We start from the raw sequence: 19323 nt of genomic DNA, 5'->3' as shown, positions 1-19323 counted from the left end.
AAGAGGGTTCCCTTTTCTCCACACCCTCTCCAGCATTTATTGCTTGTAGACTTTTGGATAGCAGCCATCCTGACTGGCGTGTAATGGTACCTCATTGTGGTTTTGATTTGCATTTCTCTAATAATGAGTGATGTTGAGCATCTTTTCATGTGTTTGTTAGCCATCTGTATGTCTTCTTTGGAGAAATGTCTGTTTAGTTCTTTGGCCCATTTTTTGATTGGGTCATTTATTTTTCTGGAATTGAGCTGCAGGAGTTGCTTGTATATTTTTGAGATTAATCCTTTGTCTGTTTCTTCATTTGCTATTATTTTCTCCCAATCTGAGGGCTGTCTTTTCACCTTACTTATAGTTTCCTTTGTAGTGCAAAAGTTTTTAAGTTTCATTAGGTCCCATTTGTTTAGTTTTGCTTTTAGCCTGATGACCTCAGCTAGCGATCAGAAGTTGTTTTGTGAAGTTTGCTCTGCATTCAGTTATTCTTTTGATGAATTTGTAGGAGAGAAAGTGGTCTCCCCGTCCTACTCCTCCGCCATCTTGGCTCCTCCAACTGCACTGTTTCAAAACACCTGTTGTTTAAAGTCCTGGATCCGTTTTCTGAAGCTTTCTCAACACTTACTTGCTTACAGACATTTTTGTTTTTTAAGTAAATGTGTGTTTAATTTTATTGACCAACTGGTTTCAGTTAATGTATGTGGCGCACCTTCTTTATTCATTAGATACTTGAAACTGGGCAGGATACCGGGAATGGGATAAGCGCCTGAGACATGGTAAGCGATCACGGATGACCCTACTTAAGGGAGAAAGGTTGTAAAGCTAGACAAATACACAACAAATGTAGAAAAGAGGCTAATATAAATTAATACAGGCGCTGGAAGCCCAAGCCAACTACTGCCTGAAAGAGCCCAGCGAAAAAGCTAGGAGGCACCAGCTGTGCGGGTTTCCACGGAAACGCCTCTCCCTCGCCTCCCGGAAAGCTCCACCCCCTCACCACCAAGAGCAAATGACGAACGGGGGTGGCTCCAGCGCAGGCGCAGAGTGAGTCAGTCGTCTGGAGCACCGCCACGGGTTTTGGGCGGAGCTAGGGTGCGCAAGCGCCCTGCCCTCCAGCGCACGCGTCTCCCAGCATTCAGTGAGCGCGCGGGCGGCGGGCACCTCGGTCTGGAGATTTGAGATCTCTGAGTGGACGGAGTCTGCCGGCCGCTGCGCGGACACGGACCAGGTGGAGACAGGGGCCGCCGGTGCACACCCGCCAGCTATGAAGCCTCCTGCAGGTACAGGCCGTCTCTTGGTGTGGCTCCTCTTGTCGGACCCGAGAGCCCGGTGCCTCTCCCCCGGGGTCGCCCCTGGGGCCTTAGAACGGAGCCAGTGACCCTCGAGTGACCTGGGCCCAGGCTGGGGTTGGGGGTCGGCGAGTCTGGAACCCCGCCCCCTCGGGTGCCGAATGAATGATCCAGGTTTTTCAGCGCTTCACTCATTCGGCAAACTCCATTACTTCTCCTGAGGATTGGTCTGCCCTGAGGTGGACTCCAAGGGAGTTCTAGACTTAGTTCCACAGCCGGACGTTCGACAGGCAAAAAGCAAGCGGGGGCTTTAGACGGTGATCGGTGCCAGGGCTGGTGGTGCTTCTTTAGGGAGGGCGGTCCTGGAGGGCTTCTCGGAGGAGGTGGCATTTCATTCAGCCTGGACTTGGCGGGGAGAAGCAGCTGTCCCAGGTGGTGGGAACCGCGACGGAGGCAAGCACACCAGTAAGACGTTTGGGGAGCAACAAGTCATTTTGGCTAGGGCACAGCTGCAGGTCCCTTTTATGTGAAGCGCAATGGGGCACCACAGAAGAGTTTTCCTTTAGGGGAGCAATGTTACCTGCATCGGAGAAGGCAATGGCACCCCACTCAGTACTCTTGCCTGGAAAATCCCATGGATGGAGGAGCCTGGTAGGCTGCAATCCATGGGGTCACTAAGAGTCGGACCCGACTAAGCGACTTCACTTTCACTTTTCACTTTCAGTCATTGGAGAAGGAAATGGCAACCCACTCCAGTGTTCTTGCCTGGAGAATCCCAGGGATGGGGGAGCCTGGTGGGCTGACGTCTATGGGGTCACACAGAGTCAGACACGACTGAAGTGACTTAGCAGCAGCAGCAGTCACCTGCATACCAACCATGTTTTAGGAAGTCGCCCAGGATGTTGAGTAGGGCCTCCTCAAATTTTGTCTTGCCCAACCTATCCTCCCCCAGTTCTCTCTGCAGCCTATTACAATGATGATGATAATTGTATTAATGATGATAATCATAATTACGGTTATTCAGGCCTCAGGAAGGCGGGAATGTAGTCTGCTTTCTTTGGTTCAGGATTGTTAGATCAGAGACCTGGTACGTAGGTGACAGTGAATGTTTACAAACATGCCTGCTCAAAGTTTTCAAACCCTAGCTCCACCAAAAGATTTTCCTGACAATTGCAGTTCACTCAGGTCTCCCACCTTTACTGAGCTCCTGGAGCCCTCCTTTACTGCCAACTCGAATGCAGACTCACAGTCCCTCTTCTGTAGTTCTTGAAATCCAAATTATCCTGCAGAGATTTTCCCTAAGTTTGAAGCAGCCATTTGGCCAGAAAAATCTAACCTCTACTGATTTAAGGGACTTTTTCTTTTCTCAGCTGGGGTGATTGTGTCTTCCTGTGGGGTTCATGTCTGGGGATATCTATGGTGATCATGACTGGCATTGAGTGGATGGGGACCAGGGGTGCTGCTCAGCATTCCACAGTGCCCAGGATGGCCCCACACAGAGAATGATCCAGCCACAAGTGTTGATAATACTGTAAAAAAAAAAAAAAAAAATGCTACCCAGAGACACCAAACACAGGCCTGAGCCAGCAGCTTCCTGCAAAGACACCCCCACCCTAATGTTTTGAAAATCAGGGAGTTCAGGACCATGTGGCCTTGCACCACTCCTGCCTGCCAGAAGTAGGGAATGAAGCACTGGTAGACGTTTCCTAGAGCAGCCCCTTCTGCTTGCTTGTTAGGTGCCCTACACCCAGCTGGAGGGAAAGCACAGGCTTTATTCATTAACTCAAATAACTTGAGACAGGTATAGGCCAACCTACAGATGCTATAGGAACACCATCACGGGCCTCTCTGAGAAAGGGATGTGAAAAGGAAGACTGATATGGTAGGGCTCTGGGCAGAGGGGACAACTGTAGGAAGGCTCAGGAAACCTCGAAGAAAGCCTGTGTGGCCGGGAACAGAGAAATTGACCAAACTAGCTGGTCAAACCTGCTGTGCTGGACCCAGTAGAGTCTGGACCAAGTAGAGCAGGGATCAGTGAACCTGTGTGTGTAGGGTCAAGTGTATTAGACTTGGCAGGCAGGCCACACAACTTCTTGATCACAGCAGAATCACCTTTAGCCCAGGGGCTAGACAGAAACAGTGTTTGGGACAGTGTTTGGCAACCGCAGGTGTAGACTCTGATAAAGGGTTTGAACTTTAGTCCTGAGTGGAGCCCTGAAAAGGGGACAGGACCCAACCACAGGGTGTGCAGATTTCCAAAGATGGGGTGAGCGCCATCTGCTAGTTCACGGCATGGGAGCAGAAGTAGGCTGCTCGACTTTGAACCATCCCTATCGCTTGCTGGCTATGGAATCAGGTGATCAGAGGGTTCCCATCTGTGACATGGGGCAACCTAGGGTGTGGAGGACAGAACTCTCTTGGAACCCAGTGAGAGCAAGTACACCGCAGAACACCGCCCAAAGATTTTTAACTGACAGCTGTCGGTAGAGACCAGACTCTCATCCAGAAAACTCTTGGTGGAGGGGGAGGGCTGGGGGCTGGGGAAGTCTTAATTGTCAGGGCTTCCCCCTCTTTTAGAAAAGTAACACAGTATACACGTCATGTGTCACATTCAGGGAACTCGGGGTTCCACCCTGCAGGCAGGTGTTCTTTCAGTGAAATGCAGGTGTGTGCTCAGCACTGATGACTTTGAGCGCTGAGTCTTCCTGCGGGGACTGTCCTGGGCACTTTGGGATGTTGAGCAGCATGCCTGACCCCAGTGATGCAGTGGTATCACTCCCTGATTGTGACAACCAGAGTGTTCCCTGGGGGCAGGATCCCCTTATGCTTGAGGACCGATCATGCCACGCATCCACACACAGCCCTAGGGTCTCCCCCCACCCTGTTACTCTGACCCTGATTGCGGGCTTGACACAGACCTGCTGGGTATGGGGTCTGTTTCCTGGGTCCAGCCTGCACAGGGGATGCCCTGGACGTGGCAGCACCGTGCTCGGCCGTGAACCACCTCCGGTGGGACCTGAGTGCCCAGCAGATCGCCGAGCTCACCACTGAACTCATCGAGCAGACCAAGCGCGTGTATGACCGAGTGGGCGCCCAGGAGCCCCAGGATGTGTCCTATGAGAACACGCTCAAGGCGCTGGCTGACGTGGAGGTGTCCTACACAGGTGAGCCATGCCCAGACCTGGCAATGCCACTTCCTTCCCAGGGATGCAGTGGACAGAGGTGCTGGCTGGGAAGGGCCCCTTGTGGGCCCTGGTCAGCGGGAGGCAGCCAGGCCTGGCTGGCTTGCACTATCCCCCGGGGCTGCGTCATCTGAGGGCCCAGAATGGGTGTCATCAGACCAGCTCACCTGCCAGCCTTGAAACTGGAGCCCCAGGGGTTGTTTGTTTCCTCCGAGTGGCTGGACTTGGTCCCCTTTGGTTTTCTGCTCCCTGCTACCTCCTTGTTCTCTGGGTAACCTGACACCCTGGGGCGCCCTTCTCGTCACTCTGGAGTTCCTTCCCTCCTCTCATCCATGGGGGTCTGTCCTACAAGTTTGTGTGGTCAGACAGATCCTCAGTCCGCCTCCCAAGCCCCGTCTGCAGAGGCTGACGAGGCAGAGAACGCTGAGCCAGGGAAACCCCTGTCTCTGCATCTTTGGGAAAGCTGTTTCTCTGAGAACCGTCTAGAATTCCTGAACTCCGGCTGCAGGGTCCTCACGTGTCCCTGATGCTGCATGGTGCTGGGTGTTCTGGGCCCGGCTGCCTGCTCAGACTTCAGAGGGGCTACTCTATGGGGGCCAGTGTGCCATGGGCTCAGAGGTGGGGGCCATGGTGCAGGCAGTGGATCAAGAGCCCATAGGCCAGTTTTGCCCCCCAGTCACCTGCTGGGGTGGGGCAGACCTCTGTCTCCCTTCTCATCTCCGGCAGGAGGTTCTGGAGGCTGGTTGGTGCAAATTCCCACCTGGGGCATGACCCTGCCAGACAAGATCTAGTCTCTCCACCCCCACTCCTGTGGCCTTTCCATTTCCCCTCAGTAGACCAAATTATATTATTCTTTTACTTTTTTTTGGGGGGGAGGGGTGTGCCATGTGGGACGTGGGATCTAGTTCCCAGACCAGGGATTGAACCTGTGCCCCCTGCACTGGGAGTTTGGAGTCTTAGCCACTGGACCACCTGGGAAGCCCCTCACCCTGCCTTGCTGGGTGTTGGGCTCTCTGAGTGCAGGCTGAGCCCAGCCTGGTGCCCCTTCCCGCGCCCCCTCTGCCCAACCCGCCGCCTGGACTAATCCTACACTCTGCTGTTCTGTTGTCGTGCTCAGAGCCGTCACATGCACAGAGGCCGCCTCTGTCCTTTTCATGGCTCGCTATCGGGCAGCTGGTGTCAGGGCCCCCTCAGACCCTGCCGTGTTTGGTCCAGTCAGCTGAGCAGGTCACTGCCTCTGGAGGGTCCACTGTGCAGCTGACCCACCAGCCCTGGGACGTTCTCAGTGGCCTGGGGCCAGGGAAGCCACCAAACTGTGATGGTACTTCAGTCCCCTCGCCCTCCTCCCTACCCCCCTCAAAGTACACACTTTTGAAAAAACTGTTCTGTTGAAGGGGACTTCCCTGATGGTCTGATGGTTAGGACTCCACGCTTCCACTGCTGGGGGTGCAGGTTCAGTCCCTAGTTGGGCAACTGAGTTCTGTATACCACTCGGTGGTATAAAAGAACTGCTGAGATACATTTCATACACCATGTAATCTGCCCACATTAAGCCTATATTTCATTGATTTTTAGTGTATTTAGCATATACAGCCATCACCAGTATCTAAATTCTAGAACCTTCCATTTCCCCAAAGAGGTCCCCCATCTCCATTAGCAGTCACTTCCTGACAGTGTGAACCCACTCTCTGTGTCTGTGGACCTGCCTGTTCTGCATGTTTCCCATCAGTGGAATCACACCGTGTGTGTCCTTCCGTGTCTGCCTCTCTTACTGAGCATAGTGTTCTCAGGGTCTGTCCATGTGGTAGCGAGTGTCAGGGCTTCTCTTCTTTTCATGGCTAAGTGATGCTCCCGTGTGCAGAGGCACATGTGTGTCCAGTCGTCTGCTGACAGATATCTGGGTTGTGTCCACTGTTGGTCACTGCGGATCACACTGCTCTGATGATGTGTGACCGTTTTTTGGGTGGACAGTGTTCTGCTCCTCTCGGGTGTCCACCTGAGAGTGGGGCTGTGGGTCACATGGTGACACAGCGGAAGTGTGTGTTCTCACAGTCGCCACATGCCCACTATCTCATGCACATGGTGCACCATGAAGTATAAAATTGTTGGTGCCCTGCAGCATGGCCATGGGCCACCAGGGCGCCTTTCTGGCGCTGAGTCCCTTCAGCCTCTCCTGGTCTCAGGTCTCATCCTGCTCCCTGTTCCCGTCCTTCTCGGCTTGAGGTGTCCAGAGCTGAGACCCGTCCCATCTGGACCACGAGTCCCTGAGGACAGGGTTAACCATGCTCGTCTCTCACCCAGGGCTGCACCTGCCCGTTTCCCTGCGGGGCCATTCTCTCACCTGTACTGTCTCCCCATTTCAGTTCAGAGGAACATCCTTGACTTCCCCCAGCACGTCTCTCCCTCCAAGGACATCCGCACAGCCAGCACGGAGGCAGACAAGAAGCTGTCGGAGTTCGATGTGGAAATGAGCATGAGGCAGGATGTGTACCAGAGGATCGTCTGGCTGCAGGTGAGTGAGGGCCGGGCCAGAGTGTGGACCTCCCAGATGGAGAGGTCCCGCTCTCGGGCTTCATGAGGTGGACAGAGCTCTGCAGGGGGCAGTGGGATCGTTTTTTCCACAACAGACAATGTTAGAGACATGACAGAGACAAGCAGGAGGGAGGAGAGGTGTGCAATGCCTTCCCATGTGCACATGTCATCTCACATCCCTGACCTTGCTGGGGTCACCTCAAGGGGACATCCCATCTCCCACGTGAGGTGAAGGGACCAGTGACAGTGGTGTGCATTTCCTTCCTCCCTGGTGGTGCCCCTGAGCACTGCTGCCACCGTCAGGGGACTGCAGATGCTCTTCGCATGGCTGGTGGGTGGTTCTTAGAACCTGCCAGACACGTCCGCGTTGGAACCAGGAAGACCCTGGGGTACTTTGTGCAGACTCAGTGACTGGGGCCTCAGAAAGCATAGGCAGTGTTTAACTGAAGTGTTTATTGAGACCATTATAGGTTCACATCTTGTTGTTAGAAGTGATTCAGAGAGGTCCCAGTTGAGCTTGTCCAGTTGTCCCCGAAGTCATGTTTTGTGACAGGTCATTGTCACAGCAGGGTCCTAACATTGACACAGCTGCCCCATCCATTGCCCTGGGGAGGCCCCTGGCAGCTTTGGTTTGGGCTGTCCCCAGTCATGCAAGGTCCTGTGTGGACTTGAATCTGGTTCCCTGGGTCAGTGCTCGGGCCTGCAGTGCTGAGTCCTGCGATAGCTGCTTTTTTAGGAAGTTTTGCTTTTCAGGAAACCTGCAAACTGTTCTACATTCCTTTCAATGATGATGTCTTGCTTCCCCACGGCCTCGCAGGCATTTGGCACTGTCTCTATGGTTTTCTTGTTCCAGGAGAAGGTCCAGAAGGACTCACTGAGACCAGAGGCATCAAGGTACCTAGAGCGACTAATCAAACTGGGCCGGAGGAACGGGCTGCACCTGCCAGAGGAGACACAGGAAGTGAGAGCCTAGCCTGTGGTGACCCTCACCCCCATGCCCAAGCCCCAACCCCAGGCCCTGGCCCAGGGCCCAGGGGAGCCGGCTCTTTCCTCAGCACCCCTCCTCCTTGTTCCTGAACCCAGGCTGGTCAGTTTCTGTTTCTGAAAACCAGATGGACTCTGAATGAACAGTTTAGATCCCTTAAGATGGCCAAAGCTTAGGTTCCCCAGGGCTCTGAGAGTAGTGGTCTCTATGGGGCACCCCTACTTCCAGGTCCTTCACTGATCACTGGGAAGCAAGAACAGGGGGCCGGGGTCTAGGCTTCAGATATCTGAGCTCAGCACAACTCCTGGGGAGCCCCGAATCTAGAACCTCCCACTCTTTCCATTCCCCCGGACTCTCACAACAGTCTTTATCCATCAGAAAATCAAGAGCATCAAGAAGAAGCTGAGTCTCCTGTGCATCGACTTCAACAAGAACCTCAACGAGGATACGACCTTCCTGCCGTTCACACGCGAGGAGCTGGGTGCGTGTGTGCACAGGGTGACGGGCGGGGGAGGGGAGCATTCCCTGGGAGGGCCTCCTCCCCCAGGGGCGCTCCGGGAGTTTAGAGCCCAAGGTCCTGGATCCTTCCCTGGGGAGGGCTGGGGTCTGTTTGCTGAGGTTCTGCCCGGCCCTGCTCTGTGAGGTGTGATCCTTTAACTCCTGGTGTCCTCCCAGTCTGGCTCTGCATGGGGGCTTGAAGGCCTGGGGCCTGGGAGGCTTTCTCAGCTTCTACCTTCTTCCCCAAATGCCTTATTTTGAAAACTTGGTGCCTGTGGGAAAGTGGCGAGAACAGTGGGAGACCCCATGTGCGCCCCGGACCTGGCCTCCTTGTGTATGTGCGGCTCCTGCACTGGGGCCTCCAGACCTGTCACCAGGGACGGTGCCTCCTGCGCCCCCAGGTACAGGCCCTCGGGATGGGGTCCCCACCCATCCTGATGACTATCTTTACGTTTCTGGCCCCGATCAGCTCAAATTAAGCCTCACGTTCCTTTCCGATCTCTCCAGACACCTTCCCTGTTGACAGACTTGCTTCCATTTTACCCATACTGACAATTATGCAGAATCCAGGCAGGTGGGTAGTGGCCTGTGAGCCCTGCCCGAGAGTCCGACAGTGCTGTCCCATATGCTGTGATACTGCCTGGGCCTCTGGTCAGCAGAGACTTGGGGACACAGATGTGCTCTGTCCTGAGCAGGAGCTTCAGGTCCATCACGCTGACCTCTGCCACTCTGACTTTTTGTCCCCACTGCTCTGTCCCAGGCAGCAAGGCCCATGTGACTCCCAAGGCTTTCAGGCCAAAGGGCCATCCCAGGCCTCTGGAATCCACTGTCCTGTGGGGCTGGCTGCTTTTCTGCCCACTTTCCAGCCCAGGGCCCTGCTAGTTCAGCCTGGCCTCCTAGGCAGGAATGTGAACCCCCAGCGCATGGAACAGACACTCACAGCCCTGGTGACCTGTCTCATGGGGCTGGGATGGCAGCTGGACATGTGTGGCTGCCTGACAGGGTTTCAATCCCAGCTGAGCAGGAGCCACGCCGGGTCATTTCTCCGGGTTGCGAAAGGCTCCGGAGTGTCATTTTACAGGAACATAGGTAGTGTGTTGTGTCTCTGTTTTCTCCCCCACCCCAGCCTCTAGAGAGAGTCGTGTATACACGTATAAAACCCTGTCTTCTTTTCCTAAGTCCTCATCCCTAGGCTAAACTGACTTCCACCCGGCATCGCCTCTGTAGTGTCGGCTCTTTTCCCCTCATGATCAGTCATTTCTCCCAGGAATCCTGAAGGCTGCAGCTCCTCCCACTGTCGCCGGCTTGTGTCCTCGCCCTGTCTTAGTGGGTGTCCTCCTGTGTGTCAGAACTAGCCCCCACAGCCCTGGCCGTGTCCTTGCATCCACGGGCTTCTAGGCTCTGGTCTGTCCACTGGGGGTGTCCTTGCTGTCCTCACTTTCTTAGATGCTCGTTGTCCCAGTTTGGCCCCTTCAAATGGACGCATCCCCGTAGTTCTTGAAGCACCTCCTGTTGGACATGGACTGAGCTGGGCTCGCTGTGTCCTCTCCCTGGCCTGGCCCCAGCAGGGTGGTCGGACTGAGGTCTGGCTGCCAGGGAGCTATTGCTCCTGGATCCCTCCATTGCCCAGAGCTGGGAAGCCCACCTGGCAGGTTCCACCTCCTGCTGTGGCCTCTCACCCAGGAAGGACATGGGAGGAGGCGGCAGTCCACACTGTCCCAGGGTGGCGCCTGTTCTGGGGTGCAGGCCAACCTGGGATGACCAGACAAGCTCCACCTCCCCCTCCCTGAGGGCATCCTGAGGGAGCAGAGCTCTGAGGTGGGAGAGCCCTCAACTCCTCTGAGTGCAGACGCATGCAAAGGGCATGGGGAAGTCCAGCCTGCCATCTTATTCCTCACCTCCCATGCAGTGGGGGCTTCCACCCCTCCCACCTCAGCTGGGCGGCTTGCCAGTCCCCTCAGAGCCCCCAATTTGGCCCCCACAGGAGGGCTCCCTGAAGACTTTATAAATTCACTGGAGAAGACCGAGGACGAGAAACTGAAGGTCACGCTCAAGTACCCACACTACTTTCCCCTCCTGAAGAAATGCCATGTGCCCGAGACCCGGAGGAAAGTGGAGGAGGCCTTCAATTGCCGGTGCAAGGAGGTAAGGAAGCACCTCCACTGCTCATTGCCCAGCAGGGCCTGATCTCGGTCTGCCCTCTCAGCGTCCCCGGGTCTGGCTCAGCCCCCAAGGGCTGCTGAGCCTGCCAATCCCAGGGCTGGTCTGGATGGGAGGGGTTGGCACTTCCCTCTCCTGGCCATGGACTTGACTGGGGCAGAGTCCTGGGTTAGGGCCTTGGTGCTGTGGAGACGGCACTGCTGGCCACCAGCTCCCGGCCACTTACCCTTCTGGACGTTCTCTGTCAGCTTCCGGGTGTAGTTAGCATTCCTGTTGTGAACAGGCGTATTTCTCCTTGTAAATGAACCTGGTCGATGTCACTCTGTGTCTGTCCCACAAGCTGGGGAGGCTGAGTGAAGCCCTCAGGTGCCGGCAGAGCCCTGAGCCCAGGGAGGCCCCAGTGGGTTATAAAGACCATGTGTTATGACAGGACCAAGTGCAGAGAAATCCGGGCAGTGGGGGTTGAGGGGGTCATGGGGGCCATGGCTGCCAGGAACCTGAGAGCCCTCCCGTGAACACCTGGCCTATGGCTCCAGTGCTACCGTCTATCTGTCCGTCTGTGGGCTCTAGGAGAACTGCGCCATTCTCAGGGAACTGGTGAGGCTTCGGGCTCAGAAGTCCCGTCTGCTGGGGTTCAGCACACATGCCGACTACGTGCTAGAGATGAACATGGCCAAGACCAGCCAGGTGGTGGCCACTTTCCTAGGTAACCCCACCCGCTTGCCTCAGGTGCCTGGGGGGAGGTGTGAGGGCTAGGGGCCACCTCAACTGGACGAGGTGCTGCCTGCGAGCCCCGCTCTGTCCACCCTCGGGGGTCATGTGGGGTGAGTGGTGGGGGCTGGCGGCGGCCCAGGGAGGTAGCTGAGCCTCACACACCCCCCATCGCCCACAGATGAGCTGGCGCAGAAGCTGAAGCCACTCGGGGAGCAGGAGCGGGCAGTGATCCTGGAGCTGAAGAGGGTGGAGTGCGAGCAGCGCGGCCTGGCCTTCGACGGGTGCATCAACGCCTGGGACATGCGCTACTACATGAACCAGGTGGAGGAGACGCGCTACCGTGTGGACCAGAATCTGCTCAAGGAGTACTTCCCCATGCAGGTGGTGACTCGCGGGCTGCTGGGCATCTACCAGGAGCTCCTGGGCCTCAGCTTCCAGCTGGAGGAGGGCGCCGCCGTGTGGCACGAGGACGTGGCACTGTATGCCGTGCGGGATGCGGCCTCGGGCAAGCTCATCGGCAAGTTCTACCTGGACCTCTACCCCCGGTGTGTGCATGGAGGACCCATCAGCCAGGCTGGGCTGGGCTGGGCACTCACTCCGCCCACCCCCAGCGGCCAAGACTGACCCCACGTCCCCCATCTCCACCCAGGGAAGGCAAGTATGGGCATGCGGCCTGCTTTGGCCTGCAGCCAGGCTGCCTGCGGAAGGATGGGAGCCGGCAGATCGCCATCGCTGCCATGGTGGCCAACTTCACCAAGCCCACACCCGATGCGCCCTCCCTGCTGCAGCACGACGAGGTGGAGACCTACTTCCATGAGTTCGGCCACGTGATGCACCAGCTCTGCTCCCAGGTGGGTGTGGGGCAGAGGAGGGTGGGGCGTGGTGGTCTACAGGCAGGTTGGTACCAGCTTCCGTCCCTGAACCCCACGCCCTGGATGTGTGAACAGCAGCAAGGGATGTCCTTGCGGCTCCGGAAGCTGGGAGCCCCGGGTAAAGGCATAAGCAGGGCCGGTTCCCTATGAGTTAAGTCCCAGGGACTTTCCTCATTGGGCCCCCCAGATGAGCATCCATCCCTGGGACCTGGTTGCACATGTGCTTGTGCTTGGCCCTCTTGTGGTCAGCCCTCAGCCTGAGAGCCATGCTCACACAAGCTGCCCCGGAGTGTGAGCGGACAGTTCAGAACAGCTCACCAAGCTCATCCGTCACCAAGCTGTGTGGCCATCCCGGTGCCTTGTTCTGGAAATTTTCCATCACCCCAAAAATGTCCCTCACGCACCTTAGCTATCATTACTCCCAACCCCTACCCCCCAGCCCCTGACAACCAAGAACCCACTGTCTGTGTCTGTGGTTTGGCCTGTTCTGGACGTTTCCCATCAGTGGAATCACACCCTGTGTGTCCTTCTGTGTCTGCTCCTCTCACTGAGCGCAGTGTTCTCGTCCACGTGGAGAGTCCGTCCACGTGGTAGTGAGTGTCAGGGCTTCTCTCCTTTTCATGGCTGAGGGATGCTTCCGTTTGTGGAAGGACCTCTTCTGTATTTCTGAGCAGAATGTTTTGACTTTGAAGTTGTTAAATGTTTCCTCACATTTTGCAAATTTTTCTCTAACTCAAGGCATAAAGAGTTTCTTCTGAATTTTTTTCCTGTAAGTTTAGTAGTTGAGCTCTTCATTTTGGTGTTATTGTCTATGGTGTGAGGGTGGGGGCCTCCCAGCCCTCACCCCCACCACCTTTAGCCCCCTTCACACCCCTCCCCTTGGGCAGCTTCCTCGCGATCCACTCAGGGATGACTTGCTGTCCCCAGACTGCTCCTCTGCTGGTGACCCTCATGGCTCCCTCGCAGCCATTGTGTCTTTCTCAGTATGGCTGATTCTCGGTGTTCAAGGCAGTTCTGTGCTATAAAGTCACTGTGAATGTGGAGGGAGCGGTTACTGAGCCGCCGCCCCTGCAGACAGTGCAGAGCCAGGCTCCCGTGAGTCTTTGTCACCCGGTTTTCAGGACTGAGCCTCACTCGGCTTCATGTGCTCTGTGTTTCTATTTATCGACACCTGGTCTGATACCAGCTGTTGGTTCAGTCATGCTGAGCCCCTGCTGGCAGGGCTGTGACCCTCACCGGGACAAAGCTCATCTGACACACGCACTATCTCTGTGAGCACCTCACTGCCTTCTTGCGCCCCAGTCACTGGATAGCACTTCAGCCCTACACTGGGGGATCCATCTAGAACAGAGAAATCACCCCCAAAAACATGAGAATGCACACATGGGGCAGTCAATAGACTGTGAGAAGGAAGCTTGTTTGCAGTTGGTATTGGAACCCAAAGGCAGGGGTCCAGGTGCCAGTGACATCTGACTGCCTCCCTGGGTCCCAGGAAGAACATGCCAGGTCACTCAGCCCACCTGGCCCTGTCTCTGCCAGGCCTGGGTTCCAGCCACACTGCCATCAGGTACTATGTCTTCAAGAAGAATATCAAGATGCAGGAAAGAGGAGAAAGGAGCTCCTGCCGTTGCCGGCCACCTAGATCCACTGCATCTAGGACTCTGTGGATGGGGAGGGGCGCTGTGACCTGCTGGACGGCAGGCTCTCTGCCTCCCTGTGTCCCGGGTTGGTCAGGGTCTGGGGCCTCCTACAGTTCCCCCCTCCCCCGCCCCCACAGGCCGAGTTTGCCATGTTCAGCGGGACGCATGTGGAGCGGGACTTTGTGGAGGCCCCGTCGCAGATGCTGGAGAATTGGGTGTGGGAGGCGGAGCCGCTGCTCCGGATGTCCCAGCACTACCGCACGGGCAGCTCCATCCCCCAGGAGCTGCTGGACAAGCTCATCAAGTCCCGCCAGGCCAATACAGGTGCGACTGGGGAAGGAAGGAGCCGCCCAGAGGCCAAACACCCAGCGCCCCACCACCTTCCTCCCCTCCCCCCGGGGGAAGTGGCCCGAACACACACCCAGCCCCATCTCCCCACCCCCACCTCCCCCCAGGTCTCTTCAACCTGCGCCAGATCGTCCTGGCCAAGGTGGACCAGGCCTTGCACACGCAGACAGCCGCAGACCCGGCCAAGGAGTACGCCCGCCTGTGCCAGGAGATCCTCGGGGTCCCCGCCACGCCAGGTAGCCGTGCTCCTGCGGGATGCCTTAGGGGCCGGGGTGGTGGCCACTGCCCAGGTGGTGAAAGTCATCAGTGACGTGTGAAGTGGGGACTGTTTGACAGGCCTCAGCCAAGGCCCAGGAGGAGCCACTGACCTCTGGGCTCATCCTACCACAGTCCTTGGGCCTGTCCCTCCAGCTGTGGCGCGTGGGGGCCATGGTAGGCTGGCGGCTCTGCACATGCTTTGTGAGAAGCCCAGGGGGTCAGGAAAGGGTTTGTACCCGGATGTATGAGTAGTGGAGGTTTGAACATGCATGTGTTGGTGTGTATACACGCCGTTCAGCCCTCCATGGGCCTCTAAGACGTCCTTCAGGGAGTGTGGTAACCAACGCGTTCCCCACTGTCCACGGTGAGCCCTGACTCATCAGAGTCTGAGCAGCTGACCTTGTAAGGTGCTCCGGGTGAACCCTTGTGAGCTTGAGCAGAAAGTGGGCAAAGACTTATTTTCCTCTGTGAGTTGCCCACAAGACCCCATTTTCTCGAAGTGTTAGACCAGTTGCCCTCCTGTGGCATGGGCCTCAGACGGGGCTGCTTCGAGGCCCTTCTCTCTGGAAAAATCCTGAGGGGGCCCAGGGGCCATGACCAGAGCCTCTCCGCATCCATCCTAGGGACCAACATGCCTGCGACCTTTGGCCACCTGGCGGGTGGCTATGACGCCCAGTACTATGGCTACCTATGGAGTGAGGTGTACTCTGCTGATATGTTCCACACGCGCTTCAAGCAGGAGGGCGTCCTGAGTGGCAAGGTGAGAGGCCGGCCTGGGCCCCTTTGCCCTGAGGGCTCCTGCCCCCTACACCCCCAGACGCTGGGTATCCTTCCTCCCTGGTGATGCCGAGGGCCCCTTGGAGCCAGGGAGGGGTGCGCAACCCTCCTCCAGCCCCGCGCCCTCTTGGCAGGTCGGCATGGACTACAGAAGCTGCATCCTGAGGCCGGGCGGCTCTGAGGACGCCAGTGTCATGTTGAAGCTCTTCCTGGGTCGTGACCCCAAGCAGGACGCCTTCCTTCTGAGCAAAGGGCTGCAGGTGGAGGGCTGTGAGCTGCCAGCCTGCTGATGGCATGGGGCTCTGGCCCCCCACCCTGGTGGGCCTGGCCGCGTGCTACCTGTCCAGGTGCCTTAGTGCCCAGTCGGGGCAGGTGGGGGGCTCCAGCCCAGGGACCGGGCAGGGGAGGGGCTGCGTGTCCATCCCCCTCCCCCCCGCCCAGTCCCTGTGTCCCCATCGGCCCACATGGGCTGAAAGGTCTCCACCTGGAGGTGTCTGGAAAGTCTCCTGTCTGGTCAAGACGCCTCTTTGTTGCACTAATGCAGCCCTTTCCTGGGAGTTTTCCCTAGTTAAAAAACAGTTCTTTGAAATGCAGCCATTAAAAAAAAAAAAGATTCAGTCCTGATCTCTGCCTGCCTCCCTTCCACTGCAGGAACAGTGCTGTGGCCAATTTGTTGTTTTTCATTCGTTTGGAGTTTTTTGGCCTCGCCTTATGGCATGCGGGATACTAGTTGCCCATCTGGGGATCAAACACATGCCCCTTGCGTTTGAAGCACAGAGTATTAACCTATGGACTGCCAGGGAGGTCCCCGATCCAGTATAGACAAGCAACACAGGGAGTGGGTCTGGCCTGGGCTGGGCAGTGGGGCTCTGGGTTCAAGCCTCAGGGTTAGGCTGTTGGGTGAGTGGGGCCTCCTGGGAGACCCACCTCAGCCGGGCTGAGCACAGGTGGCCACTGGCCAGTGCACCGGTCTCATCCACACATCCTGAAGTGCCCGTGGGCGTCCCCACTCTTGGGGACCCCTCCATGCCAGAGGGAGTCGGGGGTCCCAGGTTAAAGCAGGTCATGTGGGTCATCTCACCAGCCGCAGGGTTCAGCCCAGACATCGAGAGGTAGTCCAGTTGAGGCTGGTGCTGTCAGGCCCATGATTTTTGTTGAAGCGGTTTGGGGAAAGAAATTCTGTTTTTCCCCCAGACTTGGAACTTGGAGAGTATGAGCAGTCAGGCAGAGCTGTCCTTAGACAGAGGCCACTCAGCACAAAGGAGCCCATGCCACGAGGGCAGGCCTCCCCAAGACCCCATTGCCACCCCACACTGGGCACTGTGAGCCACTGGATCCCCTCTCCTGTCACCTGCAAGCCAGAGTGCGTCCTTGACCACATCTCAGAGACCCCACCTGAGACGTGGCACAGCCGAGGCTGGGCCTGGCAGAATGCCCCACCTTGTAGGAGCCTCCAGGGACCTACCTAGGTGCCTGCCTGCTCGGCTTAGGGCTATGGCAGAGATATGGGGAGAAGAGGTGGTTCTGGTCAAGGGGGACGCAGGGCAGGACCTGCCCAAGACTGCCCAGGCTCCTGGCCTCTGTTGAGTCTCAGAATAAACACCATGTTTGGAAGGGTGTGTATGTTAAAAGTACATCACATGTCTGCTAATTCAGTGTAATGGTAGCAGGAAACAGGGTTAGTTCAAGGCCGGGGATGGGCAGGGGGTAAGGGAATGAGTATCCTTGGTTGCCACCTTCCTGGGATTCAAGTTGGAGTGTGCTCAGACGCTCAGTCACATGTGACTCTTTGTGACCCCATGGACTGTAGCCTGCCAGACTCCTCTATCTGTGGAAATTCTCCAGGCAAGAATACTGGAGTGGGTTGCCATGCCTTCCTCCAGGCTCCTCAGCCGTCAGTTGTGGCTGCAGAGGCTGTCTGGCCCCAGCAGGAAAGTGAAGAGGGAAGGGTTTGGAGATACCCCAGGGCCTTTCCACCTGCTTCCCTTTGCACCTGTCTCCACACCCCCTCCCTCCCTCCCTCCCTCCTTTCATGCCCCTACTCCAATGTCTCTCCATGTTCTGTTAAGGGAGATGAAGAATTTCCTCCTTAAAAGGGTAGTTTGAGTTGGTTATTCTGTTACTCATAGCTGGAAAGTACAACCAAGCACTTTTGAATATTTTATTGATCACCTAAAGGAATTGAGCCAGGGTGATGCATCCAAAGAGAGTCAAGTCAGATTTGATAAAAACTGCTCCCAACCCTGTATACCTGCTGACTGTAAGGTAAAGGATGAGAAGACAATTGACATGGTCATTACCAAAACAATACATTTCTTAGGCAGAGGGCATTTTATCTCCTTCAGTGAATCTCTGCACATAACTTTGATTTAAAAATTCAGTGTATTTGATTATATATCTATATATAATTGTATAACTCCTTTTGGCCGGACCATGTGGCATGTGAGATCTTAGTTCCCTGGCCAGGGATCAACCTGTGCACCCTGCATTGGAAGCAGAGTCTTAACCACTGAACCGCCAGGGAAGTCCTCCCTAACAGTTTTCTGATGGACTCAATATCCATTTAGAACATAGATAAATTTTGTTATTGTTATTTAGTCCCTAAGTCATGTCCAAATCTTTGGTGACCCCACAAACTGTAGCCCACCAGGGTCCTCTGTCCATTGGATTTCCCAGGCAAGAATACTGGAGTGGGTTGCCATTTCCTCCTCCAGGGGATCTTCCCAACCCAGGGGTCAAACCCAAGTCTCCTGCTTGGCAGGCGGATTCTTTACCACTGAGCCACCAGGAAAGCCCAGATGTATTTTAGTACAGGGTAGAATAATTCTTGGGCTTCCCTGGTGGCACTAGTGGTAAAGAACCCACCTGCCTATGCAGGAGATATAAAAGATGAGTTCGATCCCTGAGTCGGGAAGATCCTCTGAAGGAGGGAATGGCAACCTATTCCAGCATTCTTGCCTGGAGAATCCCTTGGACAGAGGGGCCGTGGGCTACAGTCCATGGGGTCACAAAGAGTTGGACACGACAAGCGATTTAGAACAAACGCCCACAAAAGTTTTTAATTGGTACCCTGTCTCATTCTGTATCATGTTTCAGCACTTGGACAGCTCCCAGTTCATTGCTGCACTTCCTGTGGCCTATTCCTGTCTCAGAGTTTTGGCTTCTTAAGTCAAACTGATTGCATTCATGTTCCATGACATTTCAGAAATAGGGAATTCCTGATTAGGGATTAGGTAGGATTACCTAGGCAGTGGTGAGAACATTCCAAACAAAAAGGAGATCCTAATAATTATAATGATGGGTTGGCAGGAAGTGTTTTTACTGAGAGAATAAAAGAACAATCAGTATAAGATTAAAATATGACACTGCAAGTCCAAGACATTTTATTGGATTGTTGGGGAAGTTTTGGGGTGGTTGGAGACAATGTCTTTGCAGGTGCCTATCTGTTTGATTGGAAATCTTCCTACGTGAACAATTGATATAGTTGAAACAGCAGACGAGTTTCCCTAACTGAGGGGTCTTCATGAACCCAGAACCTCAGCTCTAGCTGCACACAGAGTGGGGAATCAGAAAAAGTGTTATTAATAAACATGCTTTATTAGCAGCAGATGAAGTATCTACAGATCACAGGGATAATGATAGTGGTTCTTAATCTTTGTATCTAGAATGATATATATTTTAAAATATTTATTTGAAAAAAAAATATTTATTTGGCTGCACGGGGTCTTATTGCAGCATGCAGGGTCTTTTGTTGCAGCACACGGGCTTAGTTGCCCCGTGGCAAGTGAGCTTTTAGTTCTCCAACCAGGAATTGAACCTTCATTCCCTGCATTGGAAGACGAACTCTCACCCACTGGCATACCAAGGAAGTCCCTATTATTTTGAATTAAGCAAGGCTTCCCTTGTGGGTCAACTGGCAAAGAATCTGCCTGCAATGTAGGAGACCTGGGTTCGATCCCTGGGTTGGGAAGATTCCCTGGAGAAGGGAAAGGCTACTCACTCCAGTGTTGTGGCCTGGAGAATTCCATGGACTGTATAGTCCATGGGGTCACAAAGAGTCAGACACGACTGAGCAACTTT

At 55.3% G+C, this 19323-nt stretch overlaps 1 protein-coding gene across 1 annotated transcript; it reads left to right on the top strand.

Moving 5' to 3' along the window:
- Nucleotides 1-1109: 1109 nt before the first annotated feature.
- Nucleotides 1110-15866, top strand: THOP1 (thimet oligopeptidase 1). Its single transcript, XM_061150736.1, has 13 exons — nt 1110-1268; nt 4229-4441; nt 6823-6971; nt 7845-7952; nt 8355-8457; nt 10459-10619; nt 11205-11340; nt 11527-11893; nt 11998-12199; nt 13998-14184; nt 14316-14444; nt 15090-15226; nt 15378-15866. The coding sequence occupies exons 1-13, from the start codon at nt 1253-1255 to the stop codon at nt 15531-15533; spliced, it is 2064 nt and encodes a 687-aa protein (XP_061006719.1). The 5' UTR covers nt 1110-1252; the 3' UTR covers nt 15534-15866.
- Nucleotides 15867-19323: the final 3457 nt, after the last annotated feature.

The sequence above is a fragment of the Dama dama genome, chromosome 9 (assembly GCF_033118175.1).
Source record: "Dama dama isolate Ldn47 chromosome 9, ASM3311817v1, whole genome shotgun sequence".
NCBI classification, from domain to species: Eukaryota; Metazoa; Chordata; class Mammalia; order Artiodactyla; family Cervidae; genus Dama; species Dama dama.
Note: the sequence above shows the minus strand (reverse complement) of the source record. Positions and strands in the feature narration are given on the sequence as shown.